Source organism: Mirounga leonina, unplaced genomic scaffold (assembly GCF_011800145.1).
Source record: "Mirounga leonina isolate KUSES-001 unplaced genomic scaffold, KU_Mleo_1.0 Mir_53, whole genome shotgun sequence".
Lineage (NCBI taxonomy): Eukaryota > Metazoa > Chordata > Mammalia > Carnivora > Phocidae > Mirounga > Mirounga leonina.
Window position 1 is genome coordinate 57080896 of NW_023270807.1, and position 27983 is coordinate 57108878.

General features: G+C 38.9%; 1 protein-coding gene across 1 annotated transcript in view; it reads right to left on the minus strand.

Moving 5' to 3' along the window:
- Positions 1-27983, minus strand: part of SIM1 (SIM bHLH transcription factor 1) — a 69556-nt gene that overhangs the window by 11322 nt on the left and 30251 nt on the right. The window contains exon 10 of the mRNA XM_034991606.1: positions 17236-17404. Within this exon, the coding sequence (XP_034847497.1) occupies positions 17236-17404 (169 nt within the window). The remainder of the gene's footprint in view (positions 1-17235; positions 17405-27983) is intronic.

A 27983-nucleotide genomic window follows, 5' to 3' on the forward strand; every position in this document is an offset into this window, starting at 1 on the left:
TGTACCTCTTCACAAATCCTAACCCTAGAACAAAGAGCACAAATGGAATCACCCATGACCCATGCTATTGGCATTACTGGGAGGTAGAGAGTATGCTAAATTTCAATTTATGAAAAATAAAAATAAAAAGTCAAACAGCAAACACTATGAACCTGTGGGTCCAGAGAGTAGGGTAAGGGCAGGTATAAGAGACTCCAAGAGAGAGACAGAGACAGAGAGGAGAGAGAGAGAGAAGTCTGAGAGAGAGAGAGAGAGAAAAGTTTAGGACAAAGGCAAAACAGACAAAATTGTCCACAGAAAGAAAAAAATACACCACAAGTAAGTGCCAAAATAAGAACAGAAGTCAGTGTCTGGTAGTTCACGACACTGGCCACAAGGAAAAGGCTTAAAATCAAGCAAAATGTAAGGTAGCAGCATGGGACAAGAGTCATTTTCATAAGAGAAAAATGTAAATCGAGAATGGGTTGTGTCCATAGAAAAGAGAGCATGAAAGGAAAGAAGGAAAAGGGGGAAACTAAGGATCCAAAAGACAGGAAAGAAAAACAAAAGACAGGTGAACCCCTTCTTTCCTCTCTACCCCCTCTCTACCACCATTGTCATCCATTTACACAACCGTATTTCACAAAATTGACAAGAGAGGGTGCTCTTTAAATAGTAACCCAACCCATGAAATGCTAAGGAATAGGGGAAAAAATTAAACTCGCTATAAAACTCCTGTAGGAAAAAAAAAATGAAATGGAAATACGATCATCTCAGCTGATAAAAATTTTCATCAAATAAGCAACTACTTCACAAAGGAAAGTTTTAAGACAACACACCAACCTAAAATAAGTACCTTCAACAAGCACACACAACATACCTGGGTGCACACACTCAGAACCAGAAGTTTTAAAACTAAGAAATGGACCCAAAAACCCCACCCAACAACAACAAAACAGGAAAAAATGCAGTGAAAACTGACCAAACTCACAGAAATTGAATAAGTGAAGAATAAGTTACAAGTTGTGAAAAGGGTACAGATTTGAATGAACATTTAATGAGGGAAATTGAAGATAAGCTGGAAAACATGTAAGGATACAAAAATTGGATAGAGAGGGGTGCCTGGGTGGCCCAGTCATTAAGCGTCTGCCTTAGGCTCGGGTCATGATCTCAGGGTCCTGGGATCGAGCCCTGCATCGGGCTCCCTGCTCCACGGGAAGCCTGCTTCTCCCTCTCCCACTCCCCTTGCTTGTGTTCCCTCTCTCACTGTGTCTCTCTCTGTCAAATAAATAAATAAAATCTTTAAAAAAAAATTGGATAGAAAAAATTAAAAGGTCAAAGTGGTTGAAAGAAGATAGAAAAGTTTCAATATATGCATAGTGTTTATGTAGAAGGTAAAGGAACTAGAATTTTTAGAACAATTTGAAAAAAAAGAATATAGTGAGAGAGAATCTGTCTACCCAACTTCAAGACTTACCATCATAACTGTGTGGTATTGATGGAGAAGTACATGTATAGATCAACAAAACAGAATAGAGAACCCATAAAGGAACCCATACAAATATGCCCAACTGATTTTTTACAAAGGTGCAAAAACGATTCACGAAAGGAAAGACGGACTTCTCAATAAATGGTTGCTGAAATAGGGGCACCTGGGTGGCTCAGTCATTAAGCGTCTGCCTTCGGCTCAGGTCATGATCCCAGAGTCCTGGGATCGAGGCCCACATTGGGGTCCCTGCTCGGCAGGAAGCCTGCTTCTCCCTCTCCCACTCCCCCTGCTTGTGTTCCCTCTCTCGCTGTGCCTCTCTCTGTCAAATAAATAAATAAAATCTTAAAAAAAAAAAGTTTGCTGAAATAATTGGACATCTACAGGCAAAAATAAAATGAACCTCAACCCAGGTCTCATACCTTATATAAAAATTAACTCAAATGGATCACAGACTTAAATATAAAATATAAATATATAAAAGACTTAAATTAAAAATATAAATATAAAATTGTAAAACTTTTAGAAAATAAAAAAAGAAAATCTTTAAAATCTGGGACTAGGTAAAGATTTTTTAGACTTGATACCAAAACACAATGCATTAAACATTTTTTGATAAATTGAACTTGATCAAAATTGAAAACTTTTGCTTTGTTAAAGATTCTGTTAAGAGGATGAAAAGACAAGCTACAGACCAGGAGAAAACATTTCAAAACCACATATCCAACAAAAGGACTAGAATCTAGAATATATAAAGAACTCTCGAAACTCAATAAAAAAAGGGGCAAAAGGCATGAAGAGACATTTCACCAAATAGATATACGGATGACAATCACATGAAAAGATGTTCAACATCATTAGCAATTAGGGAGACGCAAATTAAAACCGCAATGAAATATCACCATATACCTATTAGACTGGCTAAAATTAAAAATAGTGACAACAACAAGTGCTGACAAAGATGCAGGAAAACTGGATCATCCATACATTGCTGGTGGGAATGTTAAATGGTACAGCTGCCTTGGAAAACAGTCTGGCAGCTTCTAAAAAAAAACTAAACATACAACTACCATATGCAATCCTGGACATTTTTCCAGATAAAGGAAAATTATATTCATACAAAAACCTACACATGAATGTCTAGAACAGTATCTTTTTTTCCACTTCCTGGTCCTCTTTTTTTCTAAGATTTATTTATTTATTTGAGAGAGAGAAAGCATGAGCAGGAAAGGCAGAGGGAGAGGGAGAGAGAGAATCTCAGACAGACTCAGAGCTGAGCTCAGGGTTTGATCCCACGACCCTGAGATCGTGACCTGCGCCAAAACCAAGAGTTGGATGCTTAACAGACTGAGCCACCCAGGTGCCCGTCTGGTCCTCTTTGTTATTGTGCTCTTTTTTTTTTTTTTAAGTTATTTTTAACTGTGGTAAAATGCACATAAAATTTTCAGTCTTACCCATTTTTAAGTGTACATTTCAGTGACAGCACATTCACATTCCTGTGCAACCATCAGCACCATCGACCTCCAGAACACTGTGTCCTGCAAAACTGAAACTCTATACCCATCAAACAATGACTCCTCATTCTCCCCTCCCTCTAGCCCCTGGAAACCACCACTCTACTTTCTGTCAGAGGAAAACCAAATGAATCCCAGGAACCCCCAAACTGCCCTAACACTGGGTATTCCCAGAACCTAGCCACCTCACAGATCTTTCTGGCACTATTATCTAATCATGCCACTCCCTTGCTTAAAATCATTCTTTTTTTATGTCTTTCTGTCTATGCATCAAAGAACAACACATCAATACCACTTATGTACAAAAAAAAAAAACCTAGAGAAGATGCAAGGAGACTAAGAAACCACTCTCAGTATAAAATAAGTAAAGTCAACTTGAAAAAAAGACCACAGGGGCGCCTGGGTGGCTCAGTCATTAAGCATCTGCCTTCAGCTCGGGTCATGATCCCAGGGTCCTGGGATCGAGCCGCACATCGGGCTCCCTGCTCAGCGGAGAGTCTGCTTCTCCTTCTCCCTCTGCCTGCTGCTCCCCCGGCTTGTGCTCTCTCTCTCTGTCAAATAAATAAATAAAATCTTTAAAAAATAAATAAATAAAAAATTAAAAAAATAAAATTTAATTTTCAAAAAAGGCATTCATGTTGGCAAATTAAAAAGTAGGTCAGATGAAAGATGCCCTTGTTCTCACGAAATATGAAACCAAATGCCACCCACCAAAGTTGGGCTAAAGCTGGCAGTCAAAGAGCTTGGATGACTGCCAGAAATGGATGTCAATGGCATCCATGTATCCCAGCTCCCCTTTGGGATTCAGTTCACGAAAGAATCATCCCTTCTAGAAGAGACCGATATCTCATCTGGTTACAGGTTTAAACCATCAGCTGGGGCTTAATATGCATCCAAAGGGAACTTTTTGCAATAATTCATCCTGTGATTCAGTCTAATATTTATTGAGTGCCTACTATTTGCAGAGCAGTATGCCTGGTGAAATGAGAAATGCAGCTCCACCTTCACACTAGTGAACAGAACATAAACAGTGCACAGAACATAACTTTAATACAAGTAAGAAAATGGCATTGGCCTGAATAGAGAGGAAACCAATATAGTTTAGGAGTTCAAAGAAGGGAGCCATTTTTCTCTCTCTCTCTCAACACTGTAGTTGCTTGGGAAGGTAAACAGGAGTTTATGACTGATTAAGAGGCAACTGACTATATGATTGGCATATGCTAACTAATACCCATAACAATAGCTACCATTACCAAATACTTGTATGCACTAGTCACTGTGCTGAGATCCCACGGACATTATCTTATTAAATGCTAACATCTTAAAAGTATTATTAATCCCTTTACAGATGCAGCAAATGAAGCTCAAAAAACAAAAAATTTGCCCAAGGTCACATGACTGGAGTTTAAGAGGAGAGATTCAATTCCAGAGCCCTTGCTCCTTCCGGTTCCCCAGACTCATCTAGATGTGTGTATTTAGATACCAAGGACAACAGTGTCCTACTCTCTAAGCAGTAATGGATGCCAGGTCCCCAAGCGTGTTTTCACTAAGGACGCTTTCTCTAAGCCCTACGCTACAGTAAACTATCTCCACACACCTTTGGGTGGTATTCTCCCATCCCAGGAAAGTTCTTCCACCACAATTACACCCACAGATAGTCTTCCTTCAGTAACAGTCAGGAGGTTCATTTCTGCCTCCACAGTATGTTCCAGACAGGTGCTCTGCATTCATCTGGATGTGGCAGCAATAACCCAACTCAGGAAAAATGCCAGATGTTCCAACAATAGATGTTACAGTTATCTATTTTTATTCTGGCAGCTCATTGAGGTTTTTATCATTTTTAACTATAAAATATAGAGAGAGACCCTCTTATGGTAAAGTCCTGTTTTCCATGAAAAACTTTCACTCTATCAGGCATGAGCAGCTTTCCTCTTGATTTGTGTCTGAACCATGAGAAAAAACATCACAGATGCAGACTACATTGTACTAAGAACATATGCATGCTTTTAAATCACTTTTATCTTACTTTTTACTAATGTAACCCTGAAACATGAAATATGTTCTTTTTTTTTCATTCACTGTTCTGGGAAGAACAGATGGTAAAAGGGTTAGATTAAAGTAATACAGCATGTCCATTAAAATAACCCCCACTGCTGGGGCTGCTTCCCTCAGACAGGAGTTGTGTTTACTATACAGTATGACTTTGGCTTACACAAATTGGAGATTGCCGGGGGTTTTCTCAAGGATAAACAGAAGGGGAAGAGAAAAACTAACATCAAAATAGAATGCATTTCTAAAAAACAATTATGCAGGTTATTTTGTGCTAATCTGAGAAGCTGAGTGAAAACACGTGCCTGTGATAATGTAAGAGAACAGCAGTGAAATAAGAGTCCATTTCTAACTTAAAAAATTGTACTACCTAGAAGTCATAGCTAACTGAAACGGCAAAGAGGATATCAAGTAGACATTACTTTCTACATTCCTGAATTCCTGCTAGTAGCAGGTAGAGATTTCTTGCACCACTTATTTCTAACTTATTGTCTTATTAATCAACAGCAAGAGTAATTCTGTACAGGCTACACATTAAGAGAGGCTAAGTATAATTTATACACAAGTAGCAAAATATTTAGCACTGGGAAAGAATCCTCAAGAGTTTTTCTATGAAATCCGGTTTAATTACATGTCGGTCTTAAAGAGTTAAGTTAAAAAAAAAAAAAAAAAAAAACTTCCTCAAGAAAAATTAGAGAATGCACTTTAAAAGAAAAAAAAAAATCAATTGAGTCACATCCCAGAGCCAAGGATGGTTTTACCAAAAGAACTGAGCAATAAATATTTCCATTTATACCACAAACAATTAGAAAGCAAATACAGACTCAAAATTCTACTATTTGCAATTTTAAATATTTTGGCCATTTCTTCTTTCACTTAGAAAATGGTATTAATTGTCAGCTTCTTGTAATCACTGTTTAAAAATGTGTTCACAAGATTTTCTCCCATTATTTTTATGATTTACTCCACTTACAACTATTATTTATTGTGACATTGCTTTTAGCTTTAATCCACATTTTAGTTATTTTTAGCCCAAAGAATATTCTGGTGAGAAATCTTTCATACCTGTAAGTTCCCCGATACATTTCATGAAGTAGAAACATGGGAAGTTTTTTAATGAGCCTCAAGTATGGTTCGAAACATCATAGGCCTTCTCTTAATCCACTCCCCCACCCCCCACCCACCCCCAGTTAAAGAAATGCTCCTGGGATCTGGTTCACTCATTTTTTCTCACAGAAAAGTAACCATAGTTGACATCTCATTAACTGTCAGGGTGATATGCAGCTGGAAGGGAATCTGCACTCCGGACCCGAGGCTAGGTTTCCTCCAATGTAATTCTGTAAGGAATCTCTTATAGCATTCCATATGGAGAGAGCTGTTCCCAAACCATGAAATCCACAATTCACATCCTTTTGTAAGTCCAAAGGTAAAGTCCTAAAGGCTTGCAGGCATTTTCATCGCACCAAAGATTTTAAAACAGGTAATGAACATAGAAGAAGCATTTAATTAAGCCCCTTATGTCATGGCATATGCAGCTGTAAATGATCAAGAATATCCCAACTTGCATAGACAATACAGAAATAGCTCTATTCCTTGGGGTAAATCCTGGATTTCTAGGACCAGTAACATTAGTTTTAATGGTGATGTTCTTCCATGATGGGCTTCGGGCATGAGCCAGAACCACTTCCATTCTTTCATCAATGCTCTAACTCACCCTCTGACTTTTCACATAGAAGTGGCAGGTTAGATGGGCATGAATTAGATGGGTACAGGTGGTCTCACCTGCTCCAGCCCCTTAGTGCAGTGTTTTTGGGTCTTCTACAGGTTTGTTCTGGGTCTGGACAAAAGACTGGCTGCCCACGCTACTCTTGGCAGTGTCCTAGAACTGGGCCAACAGACTGGCAGTTGTATTACCTGCTTTCTGCCTGGTAAAAGAGAAGATCTATCAGCTTTGTAATTTTGTGAAAAGAAATTGGAGCTCAAAGGCCCTCTACCAAGTTAATCAGTTTCAAAGTGGTATCTGTAAAAGGAAAAATGGTTCTATCTTTTCTTCTGCTAAGTCAAACACAGTAAAATAATGAGGAAAATTAAAATAGCACAAACTATTAAACAATATAAATCAGAACCTTGACTTTTCCAGAAAATCATAGCAATTCGATGCAGTATAATATGCAACAGGAGTTTTCTAAAAGTTATGAAAGAAGGAAGAGTTAAATCTAGATTTCTTAAAGATATCCAAATCTAACTTTCTTAACTCTAGAAGGTTCCCATTATGAGTGGGTCAAATCCCACCATGAACTGTCAAATAAGGCACTGCTGTCTTTAATTTCACTATTTAGTTTTAATAATTTTTATTTAAACAAATTTTTTAAAGAGGTTTTTGTGTGTTTTTTTTAATGATTTTATTTATTTATTTGACAGAGAGAGACACAGTGAGAGAGGGGACACAAGCAAGGAGAGTGGGAGAGGGAGAAGCAAGCTTCCCGCAGAGCAGGGAGCCTGATGCGGGGCTCGATCCCAGGACCCCAGGATCATGACCTGAGCCGAAGGCAGACACTTAACGACTGAGTCACCCAGGCGCCCCTGAAAAAATTTTTTGTTAAAATAAATTCCCCTGGATACATTTTGATGGGAGATTCAGCCATTCCCCTCTTTCTGTTCAGCTGGGGAGCAGAATTGCTAATTCCAGAATTGCTATCACTTCCACTAAGCCAAAAGCAGAGGCTTTCCACTTGATTTTTGACACTAACTCTCCCCCAGATTCACACCATCCTATGATTTGGCACAGATGTGTGTAACATGAATTATGCCTTATAATCAGGAATCTATGGGGATGAGAGGCAGTCTGCAGCTGGGCTTTTGTGGGTAGCTGGGATTTGAGAGACCCCACAGGCAAGGTGTCCATACAGTGGACTCCAGCTAGAGTGGAGAGTTGATGTAGGGGAAGCTGGAGCCCATGTAGGTAAGGCAGGCAGAGGCAGAGATGTGGCCTGGGCCACATTTAGAGGCTGGACCTCATACTATAACCAACAAGGAGCCTCTGTAGGTTTTTTTTATTTATTTGAGAGAGAGAGAGAGAGAGCACGAGTGGTGGGGAGGGGAGTGGTAGGAAGGTGCTCCCTGAGCAGGGAGCCCAACGTGGGACTGGATCCCAGGACCCGGAGATCATGACCTGAGCCGAAGGCAGATGCTTAACCGACTGAGCCACCAGGCACCACTTGTAGGTTTTTATGTAGGGCCAGGGGCAGAGGGTAATGAGGTGGGTATATGCCAAAAATGATTTGCTCTGGCAGGAATGATCAGAGACTGAAAGAATAGTAAGGAGGCACAGGAGGTAGTCTAAATGTGATGTCCTACTCCAGAGAGCCTGGAACCAGACAAAGACAATAGGAATAAGGTAGAAGAAGGGCCAAGGGCCAAGAAACATGAAGCAACATGACCCTCACAAGGCCCTTTGTGTTCAAAGGATCAAAAACCAAACCAAACCAGCAAACCAAAAAAGTGTTTTAAGAGAATTTTCCCTTTCTTATAGAAGAAATCTACCCCACATAGAGCATAATATTACTAAAGGTATAATACAAAAAGTGCATATAGGTTATTAAAAGAATAAAGGAGTGATCTAGAAAGTATCTACTGATCATGGGACTGAGCCCTAGAACTAGGGTTGAACCTATAAACAAAGACAAGTCTCTGGGATGGAAGACATGCCAAAATGGCATTTCATGCACAGACACTCAAATGTCAATACAATTATTTTGTAATCAAAACGCACACACACATATACACACACGTGCGCGGGCACAAATATCAGCTGTCACATCTCCATTGTTGCATTCAAGATGCAGTGGGGACATGGAGAATAGAAAGCCCACTTGAGATGTGGATGGTTCTCTGCCCCTAGAGTAAGAGACAGAGAATGCTTATTCAAAGTTATACTCTTACAACACATCTAATTTATGCTACCACATCTAATTCCTCCTCAGCACCTAGGTGTTTGATTTGTGCTGCAGGATTTTGCACCTGTGAAACCATTCCCAGGCTGTTTTTGGTGTGTACTTTTTGCCTCTTTACATAGGTTATATAAATTCCTTAGTAGCAGAATGTTTTCCCTCCCTGGAGTTTTTATATCTCTAAAGGCAACCAACAAAGTATTCTCACACTTTAATGTAATCATTCATTCATTCATTCATTCATTCCCTTACATTTAGTGAGTAAATATGTGGAAGACACCATACTAGATGCTGGGGTGGAGTTGGGTTGGATATGAAATAGACACGGTTACTACTTTCAAAGAGATTATAATCCAAGAGAGGAGACACAACATAACTAGAAGGCAGTAGAAGGTAGATTATTCTAAGTGGAGAACCAAGGGGAAATATAATCCAGTTATATTTCATGAAAAATGTAGCATTCAGTCTAGGCCTTGGAAGATAGGCAGAATTTTTAAAAATAGAAGCAATGCAGACAGAAATAAATGCACAAGCACAAGCATGGAGGCAGGGAAGGACAAGGGATTCAGCAAATAGTGAGCAGACTGATCTGGCTGCATCACGGGGTTCAGGCAATTAAGGACCCAATTATAGATGACCTCGAGTAACAGCTAGGGCCATGGCAGTTCTCCATGCACTGACATGGTTGGTGGTCTTTTAAGGTCCATCTGGGAAATAGGGCAAACTGTAGAGGAAAATGTCCCAGAGTGGGGGCAAAATTAAGATACCATTGCAATCCTCCAGAGTGAGAGAACTTCTAGGACACAGGCAATGGGAGAAAGGTAAGTGAGTGGGAAGCTAAAAAAGCACAGCTGCTAGAGCAAGCATGGAGTCTGGTCCTTGAGGGAGCACCCACAAACTAAAGGGCTTTATTGACTGTCATTCCATAGTCCCACTGCAAACCTTGCAAACAGGGATAAATTTGCACTTGCTGATAACTCCCCATGACATGTGAGGTCTCTAGGCCTCGAGGCCATTGGTTCTCTCACTGTCAGCCCCCAACTCCGACCTCCAGCCCACTGCTAGAAGGGCAGCTCAGCCTTTATCACACGTCCACTACACTGGGTTTCAATTATCTTTTTACAGTTTTTTTAAATTCTTTTTAACATTTTTAATTTTTTAAAAATTCTTTATTTAAATTCATTGTAGTTAACACATAGCATATTATTACTTTCAGAATTTAGTGATTCATCAGTTGCATATAACACCCAGTGCTCATTCCATCAAGTGCCCTCCTTAATGTCCATCCCCCAGTTATCCCATCCCTCCCCCCACCTCCCCTCCAGCAACCATCAGTTTGTTTCCTAGAGTTCAGCATCTCTTATGGTTTGCCTCCCTCTCCCTTTTCATCTTATTTTTCCTTCCCTTCCCCTATGTTCATCTGTTTTGTTTCTTTAAAAAAAAAATTACCGTTACTTTTTTTTTATCTCTCCCAATGAATCTGTAAGCCCTCTGGGGCAAAGACTGTATCTCCAGGACTTAATACATCTCATCACTGCCCTATTTCTTTCTCTACCTCCCCTACCCCCTTCATGGGCTCATCCATCCATTAATCTTGGACACTACTGTGCCCCTGCCTCAACCATGTGCCAAGAGAATAAAAAGGCAGAAGCTGTGGTCTTGAGGTCCCACGAATGACCACATCTTATAATTCTTCTCTAAAATGTTGCCTTGCCTCCCCAACAAGACCATGCACATGGTTCCTTAAGGACCTACCTTTAGCATTTTAGTGTACATACTAGTTATTTAACTAAATATAACAGTAAAAAACAAAGAACAAACCCATAACACAGAGGTCTCATCTTATTGAGCAGAATCTTTTCTAAAATAATGCTCAGAGGGATGGGGTGGGAGGGATGGGGTGGCTGGGTGATAGACACTGGGGAGGGTATGTGCTATGGTGAGTGCTGTGAATTGTGCAAGACTGTTGAATCACAGATCTGTACCTCTGAAACAAATAATGCAATATATGTTAAGAAAAAAAAAAGAAAAAGAAGATAGCAGGAGGGAAAGAATGAAGGGGGGGAAATCGGAGGGGGAGACGAACCATGAGAGATGATGGACTCTGAAAAACAAATGAGGGTTCTAGAGGGGAAGGGGGTGGGAGGATGGGTTAGCCTGGTGATGGGTATTAAAGAGGGCACGTTCTGCATGGAGCACTGGGTGTTACGTACAATGAATCATGGAACACTACATCTAAAACTAATGATGTAATGTATGGTGATTAACATAACAATAAAAAATTAAAAAATAAAATAATACTCAGAGTTTCATCTATGAAGATGTTTTTAAAAAACCATAAAGGACCACTCTAATAATCTCCCGATATTTCTGTAGGAGAGGGACACTAATCTCAAATTTATACATGGCCAGAAAATATAAACAAGCCTATAAAATTTCTGAAAAGATAACTTCATTTATTTGAAAGATGCATTAAAAACTTTTCTTGTGGTTAATGATCAAGGATTACATGTTTTCATGCTACATATAAAACATGAAATGAGGGGATGTCTCTCCTGGTAGTCATAGAAGTACTATATTTGAGAAATCCTTGGTCCTTCTTTTCTCTGGAACTTAAAAAGTTAGGCTCTTAGCATAGCAGTCACTGGTGTATTTTTGAGGTCAGAAAGCACCTTTGCAGAAACAGAGTTTTTACCTTCACCAAAAGGAAGCCAGATTGCTGGCAGTGAAAATTAAGAGGGTTCTGTGGGATTATTTAATGTAATGGCTGTGGAGTAAAACCTGCAAGTGTTATAGCGTATCTGTAACAAGTGATTAAATACTTTCAGATTTCAGAAGCACACACAGTCTTATGCATGCGCTGTTATTACAGAATTATATGGTGTATTGGTTATTACTGACTAGGGAAAAAGCAAGAGGAGGGCAGGATGATGCAATAAAACAAGAGGGCATGCACTGTCTATAATAAACGTGACAATTATAAACATGCCATAATGAGAAGTTTAAAAGGAAACAGGAATCAGGAGGTGGAATGGGGGGGCTATGGGATAGGAAGGCAATTTATTCATGATTGACATGATTAAACCATAGCAAGATAACAGCCAACTATATTAAAGTAGCCATGACTCCTTCCATAAAAACAGGTGAAAAATATTGTAACAATCGATAATAGATAAGATCTGAAAAATAAATTCTACAAACTCAACATTTCTGATTCAACAGAACTATAAAAACAAGTTGCTATTTTCATGACTATAAACCCAGTAACAATAAAATACAACTGTCATAATGTATCCCCAGGCCCTAACAGTTTTGCCACTGTACAGAAAAGCGCAGTAGCTCTGTGCAGAGTCTTTGGAAATCAACTATAATAGTGCCTATGACAATTTTTCCAAAACCATTCAAAAACAATTCTGTTTTGACCTTTCTTGTCCTGAGTAATACATAGAGGTACAAAGGTGATTGAGTCATTCATTAAGTGGCTATAATATAATCAAGTCTAAAATCATTCCCAAGAGCATCTCATATCAGGAGGGGACCTGAAGGTTCATCTATTACTGCAAACTGGGTGTGACAGCAAATTACAATTTGTGCATGTCTCACATGTTCAAAGAAGGGCGCCTAAATAATTCCAAAAAGCAGCGTTACTATTTGCCATTCAGCAGACATCTTTGAGAAATTTCTAGATATGCCCAACACATCATAGAGCAAGGAGCCTAATAAATAACATGGATAGAATCATTAAATCTCCATTTACATAACTAACAAGAGGAGCAAGACAGTACCCTGTGAGTTCAGCTTTGCTCTGGAAACTGCCTCTTGAAAATTCTAATGAGAAGAATTTGCACGCTAAAAGCATGTAACCATGGAAATAACAGACAAGATTTTCTTTTTATTTTTGAGAAAAGGGGCAGAAGTATTTAAAATTAAATGCAAAAGCTTGATCATTTAGGAACCAAAAATGCATATATTATGGATCTATTAACCTATGAAGGAAAATTCAGTATGAGTTTGTCATTAACTACAAAAAATAAGCTTTAAAGTATAATTTCAAGATAAATCTTTAAGTGATCAAATTACTCTGTAAGGAGAATTGGTGCAAGCAGCCAAGGACAAAAAGGATTTCATCCATTCTTCCTCTATAAGGCCTTTTACTTCCATAGAGAACTTTAGTTCAGACCTTCACAGATGCACGCCAGGACTATTCACATGAGGAGTCTGCCTTGCTTCAACCACCTTATGTTTTCATTCCCTGTTCAAAAGCCTTTACTGGCTCTTCACAAAACAAACTCTAAATTCCTTGGCCTGGCAGATATTTGGTACCAGTCAATGCTTCCCAACATATCATCCCTAGTCCTCATCCACAGGGACAAACTCTCCCCCACTTCACTCCAGTTCCAGTAACAATGCATCCCTGCATTTCTTCATAATCTTGGTCTTCCTGAAGTGTCCTCTCCTTTCTCTTATGCCTGTGTGCCTGAATCCTACTCTCAAAGCCAGGTCAGGCACAATGTCTCCTCCAGTCATCCAAGCCACAGTCCCTGCAACTGACACCACTCATAAAGCCCTTTGTGTACACCATCTCTTTCCTATACACTACCGATTCTAATGTGTAAATTATCATTTCAGCTGTGCTGTAAAACTTAAGGACATTTCTTATACCACTTTTTAATATTCTAGCACCTTTCACCCAACCCCTACCCTCATTCACCACAACGGCCAGCATCTTTCCAATGGAGGTGCTCAGCTAGCATCTACTGAGTCAAAGACACATAATAGCAATGATGCATGAAAATTAAAGGTTAAGTATCCTTTCATAATACAAGGACAATTTGAAACAAATGAGACTTCTGAGTAGCTAATTTTTTTTCTTTAACACTTCTAAAGATTTGGAATCCAAGATGATGCTACCAAATTGCTTTCTTCCAGAAGGTACAGTGATGAGTTTGCCCTGGATTTCATGCTTTGCCAATGTGCCTGCCCCCAGAGGGCCTTCTGCTCACCCCATGACAATTCACGATAAATGCCTGTTCCCTCATCTGTCTATAGGAGTAGCTCCTTGAAAGCAAAGGCAGTATGTTCCATTTCTGATCTCTACATATTAGTAGCCCATATAGTAGGAACTCAGTCAATGATTGACCTAGCACTATGATTGTCTAAAGTAAACACAATTGAAGAATAACCTTTACTAGGCACATAAACATTAAGGAAACTTAATTCATGACTGTGTGATTTCAAATGAGACATATAGCCAAAATTTTAAGGACTACATATATGTAAGTACTAAGCACAAAAATGAACACACAAACATCAAGAGAAATCTTATATGGACATACGTGTTTGCATGTGCATGATTTTTATACATCCTAGAATATTTCTAGAAGAAAGCACAATTTTAGAGAGGGAAAATAAGGGAATAGAGGTGTTTTTTCTACTTTCCACTCTTCTGTATTATAATTTTTTCCTGGTGCAAAAGGTGTTTTTATTATAGCATGGGGGACAGGACCCATGGGCAGAAAGGGCAGCACTGGAGTAGTGCGGAGCAATTGATTATATACTTTGGAGTTGAGGAAGGTAAAGAAAAAGGGAAGTTTCCAAAAGAACTTTCATAGGCTAAAGAATATGCGAGGGATCCTGGAGGCCTTGCTATTGTCAAGGAAGGTTGTTTTTCCCTCTAGCAAAGCATTAACATTAAGATGGGAGTTTCCTAGAGGAATGTCTACTCTACCAGCCTCAAGTACTTGTCGATAGGCTGCAGGTTATAAGGAAATTTAATTTTATCTACATTTCTTTTCTTGCCTTTGTTCTCCACATCCTGCCCCCCTGAACAATTTTGACCCTTAAATCATGAAAGTTGTTGAGGATGGAAGGTCTTATCTTCTGTAACTTCTTCCTGCTAAATAGGTGCATAGAGATGTCCCTACCTATGGGTCAACATTGGTAGGTTGGAGAATTTATATATAGGAGTTACCAAAGGCAGAAACAGCCAGTCCAAGGTAGATAATCTTCTGTATTTTTTTTAAACTAGGGAACATGTGGGGTGCCTGAGTGGCTCAGTTGGTTAAGCATCTGCCTTCAGCTCAGGTCATGATCCCAGGGTCCTGGGATTGAGCCCCTCCTTGGGCTCCCTGCTCAGTGGGGAGCCTGCTTGTCCCTCTCCCTCTGCCTCTCGCCTCTGCTCCTGCATGTGCTCTCCCTCCCTCCCTTCCTCTCTGTCTCTCAAATAAATAAAATCTTTTAAAAAATAAAATAAACTAGGGAACATGTATAACTTTCAAATTAAGTCCTCCTCCTTTGTGTATGACTACATGCACAAAGAGCAGTCTAATGACAGTTACAACATTTTTTAAAAAATGAGTCATCTAGGGGCGCCTGGGTGGTTCAGTCGGTTAAATGTCCAATTTGTGATTTCAGCTCAAGTCATGATCTCAGGGTCATGAGATCGAGTCCCACATTGGGCTCCATGCTGGCCATGGAGCCTTCTTAAGATTCTCTCTCCCTCTGCTTTCCCCCCACTCATGCATGCTCTCTCTCTCTTAAATAAATAAATAAATAAATAAATAAATAAATAAATAAATAAATAAATAAATATTTTTTAAAAATGAGTAGTCTACCATTAGAGCAAACTAACAGAAATTTTAGATGTTAGAGCTATGCATGAAAGAATACAGAATTAGTGAGTTTTTAGAAGTCCAGTGGGGAGATATTTTGTGGCTTAATTTCTGCATAACAACAGATAGATTCCTTCTTAACTGAGTATTTCCTAATTTAAATTCTTCTTTCATCTATGTGTTAAACATTCCTGTATATTTAAGGATAAAATTACCCGAAGGCATAATTGATCCTTCCAAGTAATAAAAAGAGAGAGTAAAATTTTTTTCCCAAGGTACAAGATTATAATAAGAAAAGCTTCTCAGATGTTCAATAAAAAGAAGCAACTCCTCTTCCACAGTGGCTTTAACTAAAATGTACTTTTTAAGTAAAGTGATCAGACCTCATAACAGAGGGTGGACACTGAAAACTGTCTAGACATCACGTATCAACTCCCTCTCTTTTGTCAGAGTAAAGAGATCTAGCCTTCTGTGGGAGATTTTAAATTGTGTGACATAAGTGTCTTGTGGGGGCCATGATCTTCTCATCTTTATATACCAAGCTGCTAAAATAATCTAGCAAATAGTAGCTTCTTAGTAAGCACTGGTTCAATAAATGACATTTCTTCAAACAGTATATACATTTGTAGAAATCAACAGAGTAATATAGCTCTGAGAAGTAAGGAAATAACAGTTTCTGTAACTAGTAGATGGCCAGTTTTACTCTAAAAAATATATTTAAAACATAAATGATAAAGACCACTTAGACAAAATAACTCCAAATCCAGTCTGGCTTTATATAAGCCTAGGAATCATCTCCTGGGTTACTCTAGTGATGTGGTGCTATAAGGAAAAGGATAGAGGTAAGATGGTCCCAAGATCCTAGGAGTAGAGAATCCCCAGTTCTGTCCTACTTCTTTCAGGCCCAGAGAGAGCTGTGCACATATCTTGGCACAGTCTAGTTTCTGTATCTCAGTGACTGATCAGAAAAATAATTTTTTCCTTCCTAGAATACAGACTCGTCCTTGTGCCTTGCAGTATTTCTGGAATATCTCCTCTGGGTCTCATCAGCTCACCACCTTGTAAAGATGAGAAGAGAGTTGCTTTTCCTATCATTCCTCCCATCTGGTAGATTCTATTTCCCTCCTTCCCCAGATAGTCCTCCTGTGCACAAATCTCATGACGAGATGCATCCTTGATTCTTTGCCTCTGCCTCTTCATTTCCTTCTACTTCAGTTCCTGTCCTAAGAATCAGTTTTACTATGTTAAGCTCTTGTTTTCCATATTTTGCTATGCTGGCTACATCTTTTTGGTCAGGATCAATTTCTTTGAAAAAACAAAGTTACGGCTCCAACTGCAACTGAGACTCTCACCATCTTCGTATAAAAGCATCAAACCACAAGATCATTTCAAATTTTTACTAGCATAGTTATTTTAAAAGGAGAAGAGCAGGATGAAGATAGTTTTAGAAAGCTTTCCAGATACATAGAAGTTTTAAATTTATTACAACCAGATAATGAATTCCAAACTGTTTTAATATTTCCTCAACTTTGAGTCCAAACCAAGTCTCTCTCTCTCTCTATCTCTCTCTCTCTCTCTCTCTCTCACACACACACACACACACACACACACACACACAAGAAAGTTGCAAAATGCAGTGCACCTACCTGAGGATACGGGGAAGTTCTGGATTTTGACTTTGAGCTGGAAAGCCTGGACTTGGCCCCCTTCCTGTTGTCAGTCATGGTAGGAGTGGAGCTGCTGGTGTAGGAGAAGGCTGGTTTAGAGACTGAGATCTGATCCAGGGAGAGCTGCAACCCTTTGTATTCCGTGTCCCTGTAGGGTGAGAGGACACAGCCCTTAATCTGCCACCACAGGAAATGGCTACATGTGTTCTCTCACCAGGAAAGGCAGTAATCCATATTTGAAAAGGAAGCAAGCAAAAGTTAGCCATATAACTGGTCGCCACGAACACTTTGATTATTTTAGAAATGCCTAACATTTAACTAATGTATACAGAGGTAGCTGTATACAGCCAAATTATGATATGCTCATGAAAATGTTTTGATTTTAAAACACATTTTTGATTATTTTTATAAGTAGAAAATAAATCCATAATTCAACTTCTCTGAGCTTTTGTGTCCTCATTGGTGAGGTATGGATTATAAAATCGACTCTAAAGGATTTTCTGTCTAGGGTGAATTCAACAGACAACTGACCATCTGATGCTATTGGATTATTGGCAAGAAGAAGGTCAGCTGTTCCAAGATCAATCATTGTGGCAAACATTCCTAATATTTTTATAGCTAGCAAACCAGTGAAACTAGGCTACTAAGTAGTTAAAAATCCCTTTTAATAGGCTAACTGATTCAGTTACATTAGGGTACATTTTACCATCAGTTATTTCCACTTCATCTTCAATAAATATCTATTAAGCTCCTAGTACATACCAGGTTTTGTGTTATCTGGAAATGAAAGAATGAGTAAGATGCCTAGAGTCCCTGCCCTTCCGGAGATTACAATCTATTTCCAAGAAGAAACAGTGAACAAATATTAATTAAACATAATCACTGCAGACTGTGATGTGAAGAGGATAAAGAGTATGTCTTGGAGAGTTCTTTACAAAGGTATGTGGTATGAGGTATTTAGTGACTGAAGATGACAGCTATCACCTCAGCCCGCTCCAGGCAGCAGAGAATCTTGACTGACTCCTCAGTTTTCATTAAGAGGATATCAACCTTTCCCACTGGCAGCCAAAATAAAATGTTTCATAGCCTTCTTTATGAGGACTCGTGGGAGAATTTCCTTTCAGGTTCTAGAACTAGTTGGGCTGCTCCTGGGTAATTGATTTCTTTTTCTCTCACAGACACCGTGAATCATATAACCCATCATGTTTCCCCCGTTGCCCTGGAAGTCAAAAAGCCCTGAGCCCCAAATCTGATTTGTAACCACCTCTAACAAGTGGACAAGTCCTCAGGGCAGGCATTTTGTGCAACAAACCTCACTGGCTTCTTTCATTTTCCTAATTTTATTTTTCCTTTTTTTCTAATGGGTTCACCTTTCTAAAAAATGTACATGCATTTTTAATACTCTTTGGATTAAGATAGGTATATTAAATGTAATAAACTAATAAAGTTAGATATGTTAAAGCGATTGGTAGATTTCCAGGGATCAGCAAAGATTCATTTATCTTCTCTTCCTTTTCCCTATTTGTTCTTCTACAGAGAGATCAGGCAAAGGCAAAAGGATAATTCAGGCAAGGAGTCCCTCAAGTGACAAGGGATAGAAATCAGCTAAAACAGGTTCAATAATATCACTGCCACAAACTACAGTGTGCTGGTATATGTCAGCAAGTTACAATGACTTTATATCAAATAGTGCATCTACTCAGTGCAAGTTAAAAAAAAATTATCCTATGTTAGCAACAAAAATTTAGAAGGTGGGCATGCAATTTGTCTTCCGGGCTTGGGAAGTTAAATCATATGACTGGTCTGCTTTACTACTCTAATCATCTCCCAAGGAAAACACACAACACAGAGTCATTGCACTCTCAGATCAGAAATTCAATGCCCTCCAAAATGTGGTTCCCACCTATTTTTCTGACAGTATCTGAAAATTTTCGTTCATCAGCCCCTCACTTTACCCAAAATAGTTCTCCCCAAACTAACCTCATACTTTCCTCTCTTCCTCCTCCAACACATTCCTATAGAACTCCTCTAATGAAGAACTGTCTTAAATCCTACTTGCCTCTGAAGCCTTCCCAACTGCTAACCCCATTCATTCCTTCAACACATGTTTACTGAGTGAGTGACTCTGTGGAGGCCCTGGGGAGACATCAATAAACAGAAGGACTAAGTTGCTGTGCTCATGAAGAAGACACCAGGGCCAGTTCCTGAGGGAAGTAGGGCGGGGACCAGAAACTATCTCCAACCTTATTTTTCAAGTGATAATGTCTAATCTTTCCTAGGGGTTCTAAGTTCCTAGAGGGCAAGAGTCAAGAGACATTCTGGTATGTTCCAATGGCAACTGCATAATATTTCACACATTTGGAAGAGGAAGAAGATAAAGATGCAACTCAGAAAGGACTGTTGTCCTCAGTGACTATTAATAACCAGCAACCCAACAGTATGTCTCTGTTGGAAAAGACCCTCCTGGACGGTGAGTCCCATGAACCACCTGCCCTGAGATCACATGCATGTGACAGTGAGCAAGATGGGCTCTGACAGGAGGTAGAGCTCCCTTGCTTGGGTATCTCCTGTGTCAAATGGGTACTAGTATATCCATTCAGTCCCTTCCCAACAGGACCTAGACTGAAAACAAAAACCCTGCACCCCTGAACATATGGCCACATAATTTTTAAAACACACTCTTAATGCAACATTTCAGCACAGAGACTTCATGGTGATAAATAGACAGTAAACAAGGATTCATTTCTCTCATGTACACCATCAGACCCCCAAAATATGTATCTCAACTACTGAAGAAGTCTTCCCGAAGTTTTTGCATAGTTTCCAATGATAGAAATACTCTGAATAGGCTTAAATAAAAATTCAAAACCAATAAACGATTTGAAATTCTACACAGTCACATGAAAATGTTAAGAACTATAAGAATAGTTATGCAAATACTTTCGATAAAAAAAATTTAATATTTTGGTGCACATCTAAAAAGACCACAAAGAATCCACCAAAACAGCAAAAGATCATGAGGTCAGATAGACCATGGTTTGAGCCACTTACTGTGTAACAACCCATCTAGACCTCAATTTCCTCTTTATAGCTCATAGAGATGGATGTGCTAAGGTTTAGAAAAGTATTATACGAAAAACTCATAGCACAGTGCCTAGAACATAGTAAATGCTCAATAAATACTAAGTATTATTTCTTCACTTCCACACTTTGTGGTGCTTTTCTGGCACCTGATTTCCCCAAAACAACAGTTCCACTTTGGTAGCGATTGTGATACATTTTATTACAAACACCTCCTTATGGTGTATTTCTTTCCTCTCTACCGCTAACTCATATTAATTTGCTCTGTTGCTTCTTAGTCTGTAAACTCTATTGCACTATGGCCAAAATACTTACTAAGTAAGGTAAGCTCTTCATGGCTAAGTAAGCAAATGGGGACTTCAGAGCTGCACAGACCTGACATGCTGAAAGGAGTTCAGCCTTCCTAGTCCTCTACCAACTCAAAGATATGTTAAGACGAAAAGCACAATAAAAAAATACCCACTTAAAGACATTTCAAGTACAGTTGATGTGCTGCCAAGAGCAGCTCTGAATGACAGATTCACTAAGAACAAAGCATTTGTTTTACTTTTAGAATTCTATTAAATTGGAGCATTTCATTTGTATGGATTAAAGGTCTAGATGCTGATGGGAATCACATTATGGGTTCCATTTCCCTCCTCCAAACTCAGACACTCCCTCCCTTCTCCTCAGTGAGGCATATTCTGGTATCTCTCACACACACACACACAGACACACACACACACACCACACACACATCCTCAAAGTTAGGTATATGCCTAGTAAAGCTGTTCAATGTTCCCCTGTGGAGTGGGACAAAATAAAATACTTGGGTGCACAGCCCTTGGACTCTGCAATGAGTATAGGGAGGAATTTGACTTAGCTGACTTTAATAAAGGAGGGACAGGACACAGCCCTACTCTACTTCTAAAGCTTTCCTGAAAAGTACCACCTAGACCATGTTCAGGACTCCACAGTCTCCGCTCACTAGGGCAGCTCATGCTGTTCTCCCAGATACAATCGGCATATCAAAGAGGAACTGTGGCATATGCCTCTTGGCATATTTTTCAAAATGGTTATTGATATCAATTTACATTTTTTCTTCTCCCTTGAATGACCTCTACTAGAGCTGCAGACATCAGGTACCTCGGCTCCGAAAGCAATGTGAAATGGGTAATTTGCAGTCACTAGGACTTGCAGCTTGTCAATCTCACTCGTGTTTGCACAGACCAAAGTAATCCTCTTATTCCATTATGGACAGTCAGAAATCATTCAATTTGCAGAATTAACCATCTGAGTCTACTCTAAACTTTGTAATAGTCATGTACATATTTGGAATTACTCAAATTCCAATAGAATAAAAGGGGCCATTTTTGCATCATTGGCCTTCTCGGCCTTCCCTTCAGCAATACGCCATGACCACCCACGAGGTAAGTGCCATATGGGAACCTCAGTGTGATACCCTTGCAAAGCAAATAAGAGTTATCTTCATCACGAAGAGTACTTTTAGCTTCAGAGAAATGCATTAATATAATTTCTATCATTTTGACCGGGAGACTGGTGTCCATGATGTCAACAGCAGCACTGCTATATTTACAACCTTCAAGTGAGTTGGAATGATTGCACAGAGAAGCAATCAGCAGTATTTGATCAGCTCATGTTGAGTCAAGATTCTTCGCAAGAACCTTTCCTCTTCAACTCTGCCATATCCTATTGCGCTTCCATTTTAGACAAGTAACTTTTTGCTTCTGTCATGTCAGTTTTAAAGCTGGCCATTGTGAAGTGTCTTTGCTGGCTTTACGTTATGGGGCAATACTTAAAAGATGTTGCCAGATTTCCCAATTGAGCTATTAAAAAAAAAAAAAAACAGCTGAAGGTGATCAAATTACAGAGGAAAACGTGGAAACAGAGACATACAATTGATTTAGCTCCAAAGGCGCTGACTGCAATAAGCAGAGGATTGCATTAAACTGTGATCGGATTAAGTAGGAACGACTGCGTCTATACTAAACTTTTTAATTGGATTCTCGAATCACTGTCACACGAAGTGCATGACCTTCTTTATATTCTGGCAGAGTTACCGCCTGGCCACTGGGTAAACCTCTGCAGCAGAGAGACCTAGTTTATGTTTCATTTTCAGGCTCCCATGGAGCCCAGCAGAAACAGCTGATAAGGAGGATTCCATACTGTGAGAGGCTCACAAACGAAGACATCTGCTGGGAAATTAGGCTAAGGCACCCTTGGAAATATAATAGTCTCATACTAATAAGTGGATTTGTGTTTGCTCCTTGTGGTTTTCTCCATTTGCTTTGGTGATTTCAGTAGTTCCCCAAAAGTCTTTGGTTTTACATAAACACTGCCTCTGCCTAGAAACATCTTTCTCCTCTATTTTGTAGGTCTCATCCAACATGCTATGGAGTGGATAGCAGGACAAGGGGGAGGGATGGCTTAGGCACAAAGTCTGCCATCACATTGTAATTTCAAGAAGGAAAGATTGGGGGGGTGTAAACAATAGGCAAACAATAACTAAAAAGGAAGTAAAAAACTGTAATATTTTGGTAAGATGTAGCAAAGTCAACCATCCTCACAACAGGGATTACGGAATACCTTTGCACAAACCCACGACACAAGTTGCAATATAGCTAAGTCCAGACCTGCCACGACATGCATCTGAATTCATTTCTTCCCCTCACAGGCCACAGTGATTTCCTGCTCCCCCCTCTCAGCTCCTACGCAGGTCACTGCTTCTAATACTCATTTAGCACATCTAGTTCCTGTCACACAGTGTGGTGAATGGTGTATCTGACAACAATCTCCCAAATTCCTTCTCTTACGATAGTCTCTATTGACTGTCTAGCACCATATCTTACAGAGAACAGATGCCCACTTGCAAGTGATTAACAAAATAATTCTCAATGCAATAAACTTTTATTCTTCTCAAATCCAAATGACCAAATGACCAAAAATTCAAAAACTGGCAAACCTTTCTACATAAGTAAGAAAAAAAAAATATCTACTAAGTAAGCAAGTTTATGTGAGGGATTTTTAAATTCCAAGATTATAATTGATAATGATCATTCTGATATCCTGTGAGATCTTAAAGAAACAAATCATGTTATTATTTTAGCATTATGCATATTAAGAAAATGCACTTATTTTTCGTCAAGTTACAATTCAGGCAGGGTATATGTGATACTTAAACTAGAATACTAAATTAATTTTATCCTCAACAATTTATTCAGGATAATTATAACTGTATTGAAGTAGCGAAGAGGAATAGTACTTTAAACCTCAGAGAAATAACTTCTACAAATTGATAATACAATATCTCTGAAATAGAAAAATGTGAAAAGGATGTAAACAATGTACAAATTGCTAAGGAACAATTTTTTTTTAAAGTTTAGCCCACTTGTAATAACCTATATGAATTAAGGCAACTATCAGATTTTCTTGTCATTTTTATCTTTCAAATCAACGAAGATTTTATTTTAATGACAATGAATCTCAGTGAAGACAAGGTGAAATAAATTGGCGTTCTTATATACTAATGCTAAAAAGAGTAAACTATCAGTGTTTATCAAGAGTCTTAAGAATGTTCATTCCTTAAATTCAGTAATTCCACTTCTAGGAATATATCTTATGAAAATAGTCAGAGATGAGTATCAAAAGTCTATATACAAGGGTACTTAGCATAATTTCTTACATTTAATTGTAAATAAGTAAATAAAAACCAACAATAGAACCATTACTTAATTATGGCATACCCATGTGATAAAATATTATGCAGTCATTAATTTTTTTACTCTAATGATGTGAAAAATACTACTGATAGAATGAAAACTTATCTCTTTTTAAATTAACATGTACCATATATGCCCATATTTGCACATACATGTAGTGGGAAGCAAAAAATTAAAATGTTAACAGTGACTATCTGGAAAATAGATTAAAGATGTTCTTTATCTTCTCTTTATTCCTCTCTATACTATCTTAATTCTTTCTATAATAAACATGTATGACTTTCATAATCAAAAATATTTCGTGAAAAAGAAACTCTAACTGAGGCAAACTTCAGGTACTCCCACCTGATATTGAAATGGTTCCCCAATTTCTCTTCCTTGTATTTCCAGGATTTCTTCTTTGTGAATAATATTAAATTATGGAAGAGACAACACCCCTAAACTTCTTTTCCCATAGGCTCAACTTCTCTTGAACACCATTTATAATTTTAAAATGTCCAAATGTTCATACGCTCTCTCGGTGCCTATACATTTCACTTACTTTCTGATCTATTTTCCACCCTTCCTACCTTACAGAATTATCTGTCTCTGAAGACTTTCATGTGAACTCTATGACTCTATGTTTCCTTTGTTGGAGAATATAACTTAAATTATTACTTATAATTGAAAAAAAAGAAAGTCTTGCCATGTAGTTTCTTATAACAGTTCAGCTTCCTGTGAGTTATAGATGGCATATTTATCATTGTTTAAATAGAGTAAACCTTACTTTGGGGGCCACATTTTTTGTTCTGAAAAACTTAATTTTTTATGCTCAGAAATTCATTCTGTATCTATAGCTAGTAAAGTTTAGATGTATTTGTAAATCCTACAGATCTAAGTTCCAGATTCTATTGATATTATAGCTTTTTTTGTTTCTTATTATCTCAAAGTTTGGCCAGGGATGGGGGGCAGTTAGGGAGGTATTGGTCTTTAAAGGTTAGATCCGAACAAATTAAATGAAAATGTGCTGCCTCTTTCACCAAAGGCATAAGTTTAAAAATGCCAATCTCCTTTTCTACAATCAAGACCACTAATTAGGCCTCTTCTAGGGGAAAAAAAAAAAAGGCCAAATATAAAGAAAGAAAAAATGATACTAATATTAACGGAGTTTTTCTTACTTTTAAGAATGTTCGCAAATAGCAAATAAAATGCATACATGCTATTCTGCCGCCCCCTGCTTTCCGTGTCTTTCCATTCTTTTTCACCTCCCTCCCCATGCTCTGTGTCCATCCCCCTCACCTCACTGTCATTTTATTAAGCTGACGTTTTTCAAATGTATGTTCTCTTCAGAACTTGCCAATACCCAAGATAGATAAGCAGTGGGGAACCCATCACCTAACACCTTATATTTGGTTGAGATTCTATTCTCTACAGGAATAGCTTTCTCACCCAGTTCTGACTCTTACAAAGCTTCTTCCTAAACCCTAAAAATAACCCCCTGGCATAGAGGGTGAAAAAGCACACCTCCTATTTTCAACTTCACACAAACTCCTAGAACAGAAAAAAATACTTGTAATCACAAAGAAATAATCTTCCCACAACACTGAGAAATTTGCATTCTGAACTCAAGACCAGAGGGTCCCAAAACTCCCACAGTTTGTGGTGAGACCCCACAAGGCTAAACCTCATGGCACCTTTGAAATCTCTGCCCTTTTCAACACAACACAAAGGCGCGGGCATTTCTGCAGATAATAGAAAAGTAGAACCTCAGGCTTTGAACTCTCCAGGAAAAGACACAGCAAAAATGATGGCATGATGTGATGTTTTCAAATGCACAAATCTTCATTTGTTTAACTTAAATGTTTTAAAATATGTCCTATAGCATTTATTTTTGATTAAACCTCTTCTAGACAGTTAATCATTAACGGTTTCTTTACAGTTGCTGTGCAAACAGTTCATTCATACCTATGACATATCAAATCTCACAGACGTGTTCTTTAATTGGATTCATTTATTTCTAATCTCCCTAAGCCCTTACTACTGTAATGCTTGACTAAATATACATTAAACTCTATTATTTAAATGGCTAAAATAAATTTGAGGTGTATTTTATGAATAAAAATTCACAATTCAACAAATGTTCTGCCATTATCATCATCATTATTATTATTATTATTATTATTATTATTATTATATGCATTGCTGTTGAGGCATTTTAAACTGCCTGGTAGATAAGTTGTGTTTAAACAACTTTAAATAGGGACACCTGGGTGGCTCAGTCAGTTGAGCAGCTGCCTCTTTGATTTCAGCTCAGGTCATGATCTCAGGGTCCCAAGTCCAGCCCCAGGAGGAGCCCTGCCAGGGGCTCCACACTCAGTGGGGAGTTTGCTTGAGGATTCTGTCTCCCTGTCCCTCTGCCCTCCCCACTTCTTGTGCATGCTCTCTCTCTCTCTCTTTCTCTCTCCAAATAAATAAATAAATCTTTTTTTTTTTAAGATTTTATTTATTTATTTGACAGAGAGACACAGCGAGAGAGGGAACACAAGCAGGGGGAGTGAGAGAGGGAGAAGCAGGCTTCCCACCGAGCATGGATCCCTATGCGGAGCTCGATTCCAGGACCCTGGGATCATGACCTGAGCCGAAGGAAGACGCTTAACGACTGAGCCACCCAGGTGCCCCTAAATAAATAAATCTTAAAAAAAATAAGCAACTTTTAACAAAGTAAGTGTTTAAACAAAATAAGTTCTGAATTATCACTAGAGATTTTGGATTGCCCACCAAAATGCCCAAATTTTCATTGCCTTTCTATTTGGAGTCAGAGAGCTTATACAATACTACACAGACTATAAAGTTATTACTAGAGTTCATTACCAGAGATACAATAGGCAGCTGCCTGCATTTATGACTTGTAGGGCTTGAGAAGTTTCCTTGGCCCCCACAAAGGTATCTCAAGAATGGTCTACTGGCTTATACTTAAAATCTACTATTAGATATTTATTTCTTTGGCTTTAGACAGATGTCTCAGAAAAGGTTAACAGAGTAAGTCTCATCTGTTATTTTTCATTGGTTCAGTTTAGCAGCTACTTTCTTTAGAGCAGTGGTTCTCAAACTTCATGCATCAGAAGCCCCTGAAGAGTTTATTAAAATTCAGCCTGCTAAGCCCCACCCCTTAGAGTTTCTTATTTGCAGGTCTCGGGAGGAGCCTGCAATTTGCATTTTTAACAAGCTCCTGGGGGGGATGGTGCTGATGCTGCCAGTCAGGGGACCATATTTTGAAAACTGGAGCCATTGTTATGTGGGATAAGAAAACTAAAGAAATCAGATGAAAGAGGCCCAAAGAGAAGATGGAAAACCACTGTAAAGGGAGGGGACATTCCAAAGACAAACTTCACACTTTCCCCAGGGCCCAGCCTTACTGCATATTTCACCAGCTTATTCCCATCCCAATCCCTTCCCTGTTCGTGTCCTTTCAGCCTCCTCTGGGGACACTGCCTGCTCCTGCAGATCCCACAACATGGAGAGCTACAGGGCTTGGTCTTTAGGCTGCATCTCAGTTACCACTCACTCTCCAGGGATCTCATGCACTTTTGCTGGCTTTAAATCCTATACATTGATGACCCACCATCTCCAGCCAGACCTCCCCACTCCATGATACCCAGATCCAACTGCCTGCCTGACATTATCACTTAAATGAATGACAGGCATCTCAAACTAAATATGTCCACACACAACCCTTGACTGTTGCCCTGTCTACAAATCTGCCCCTTCCCACCATTCACCCAAGCCCCTCAGGCTAAAAACTTAGATGCTGACCTTGACTCCTCATTTTTTCACAACTTCCATCTAGTCCATCTGCAAACCCTATTTGTCTATTTTCAACACATCCTGAATCTGACCCTCCATCACTACCTCCCTCTTTCAAGCCATCATCTTCCCTCACCTAGGCGA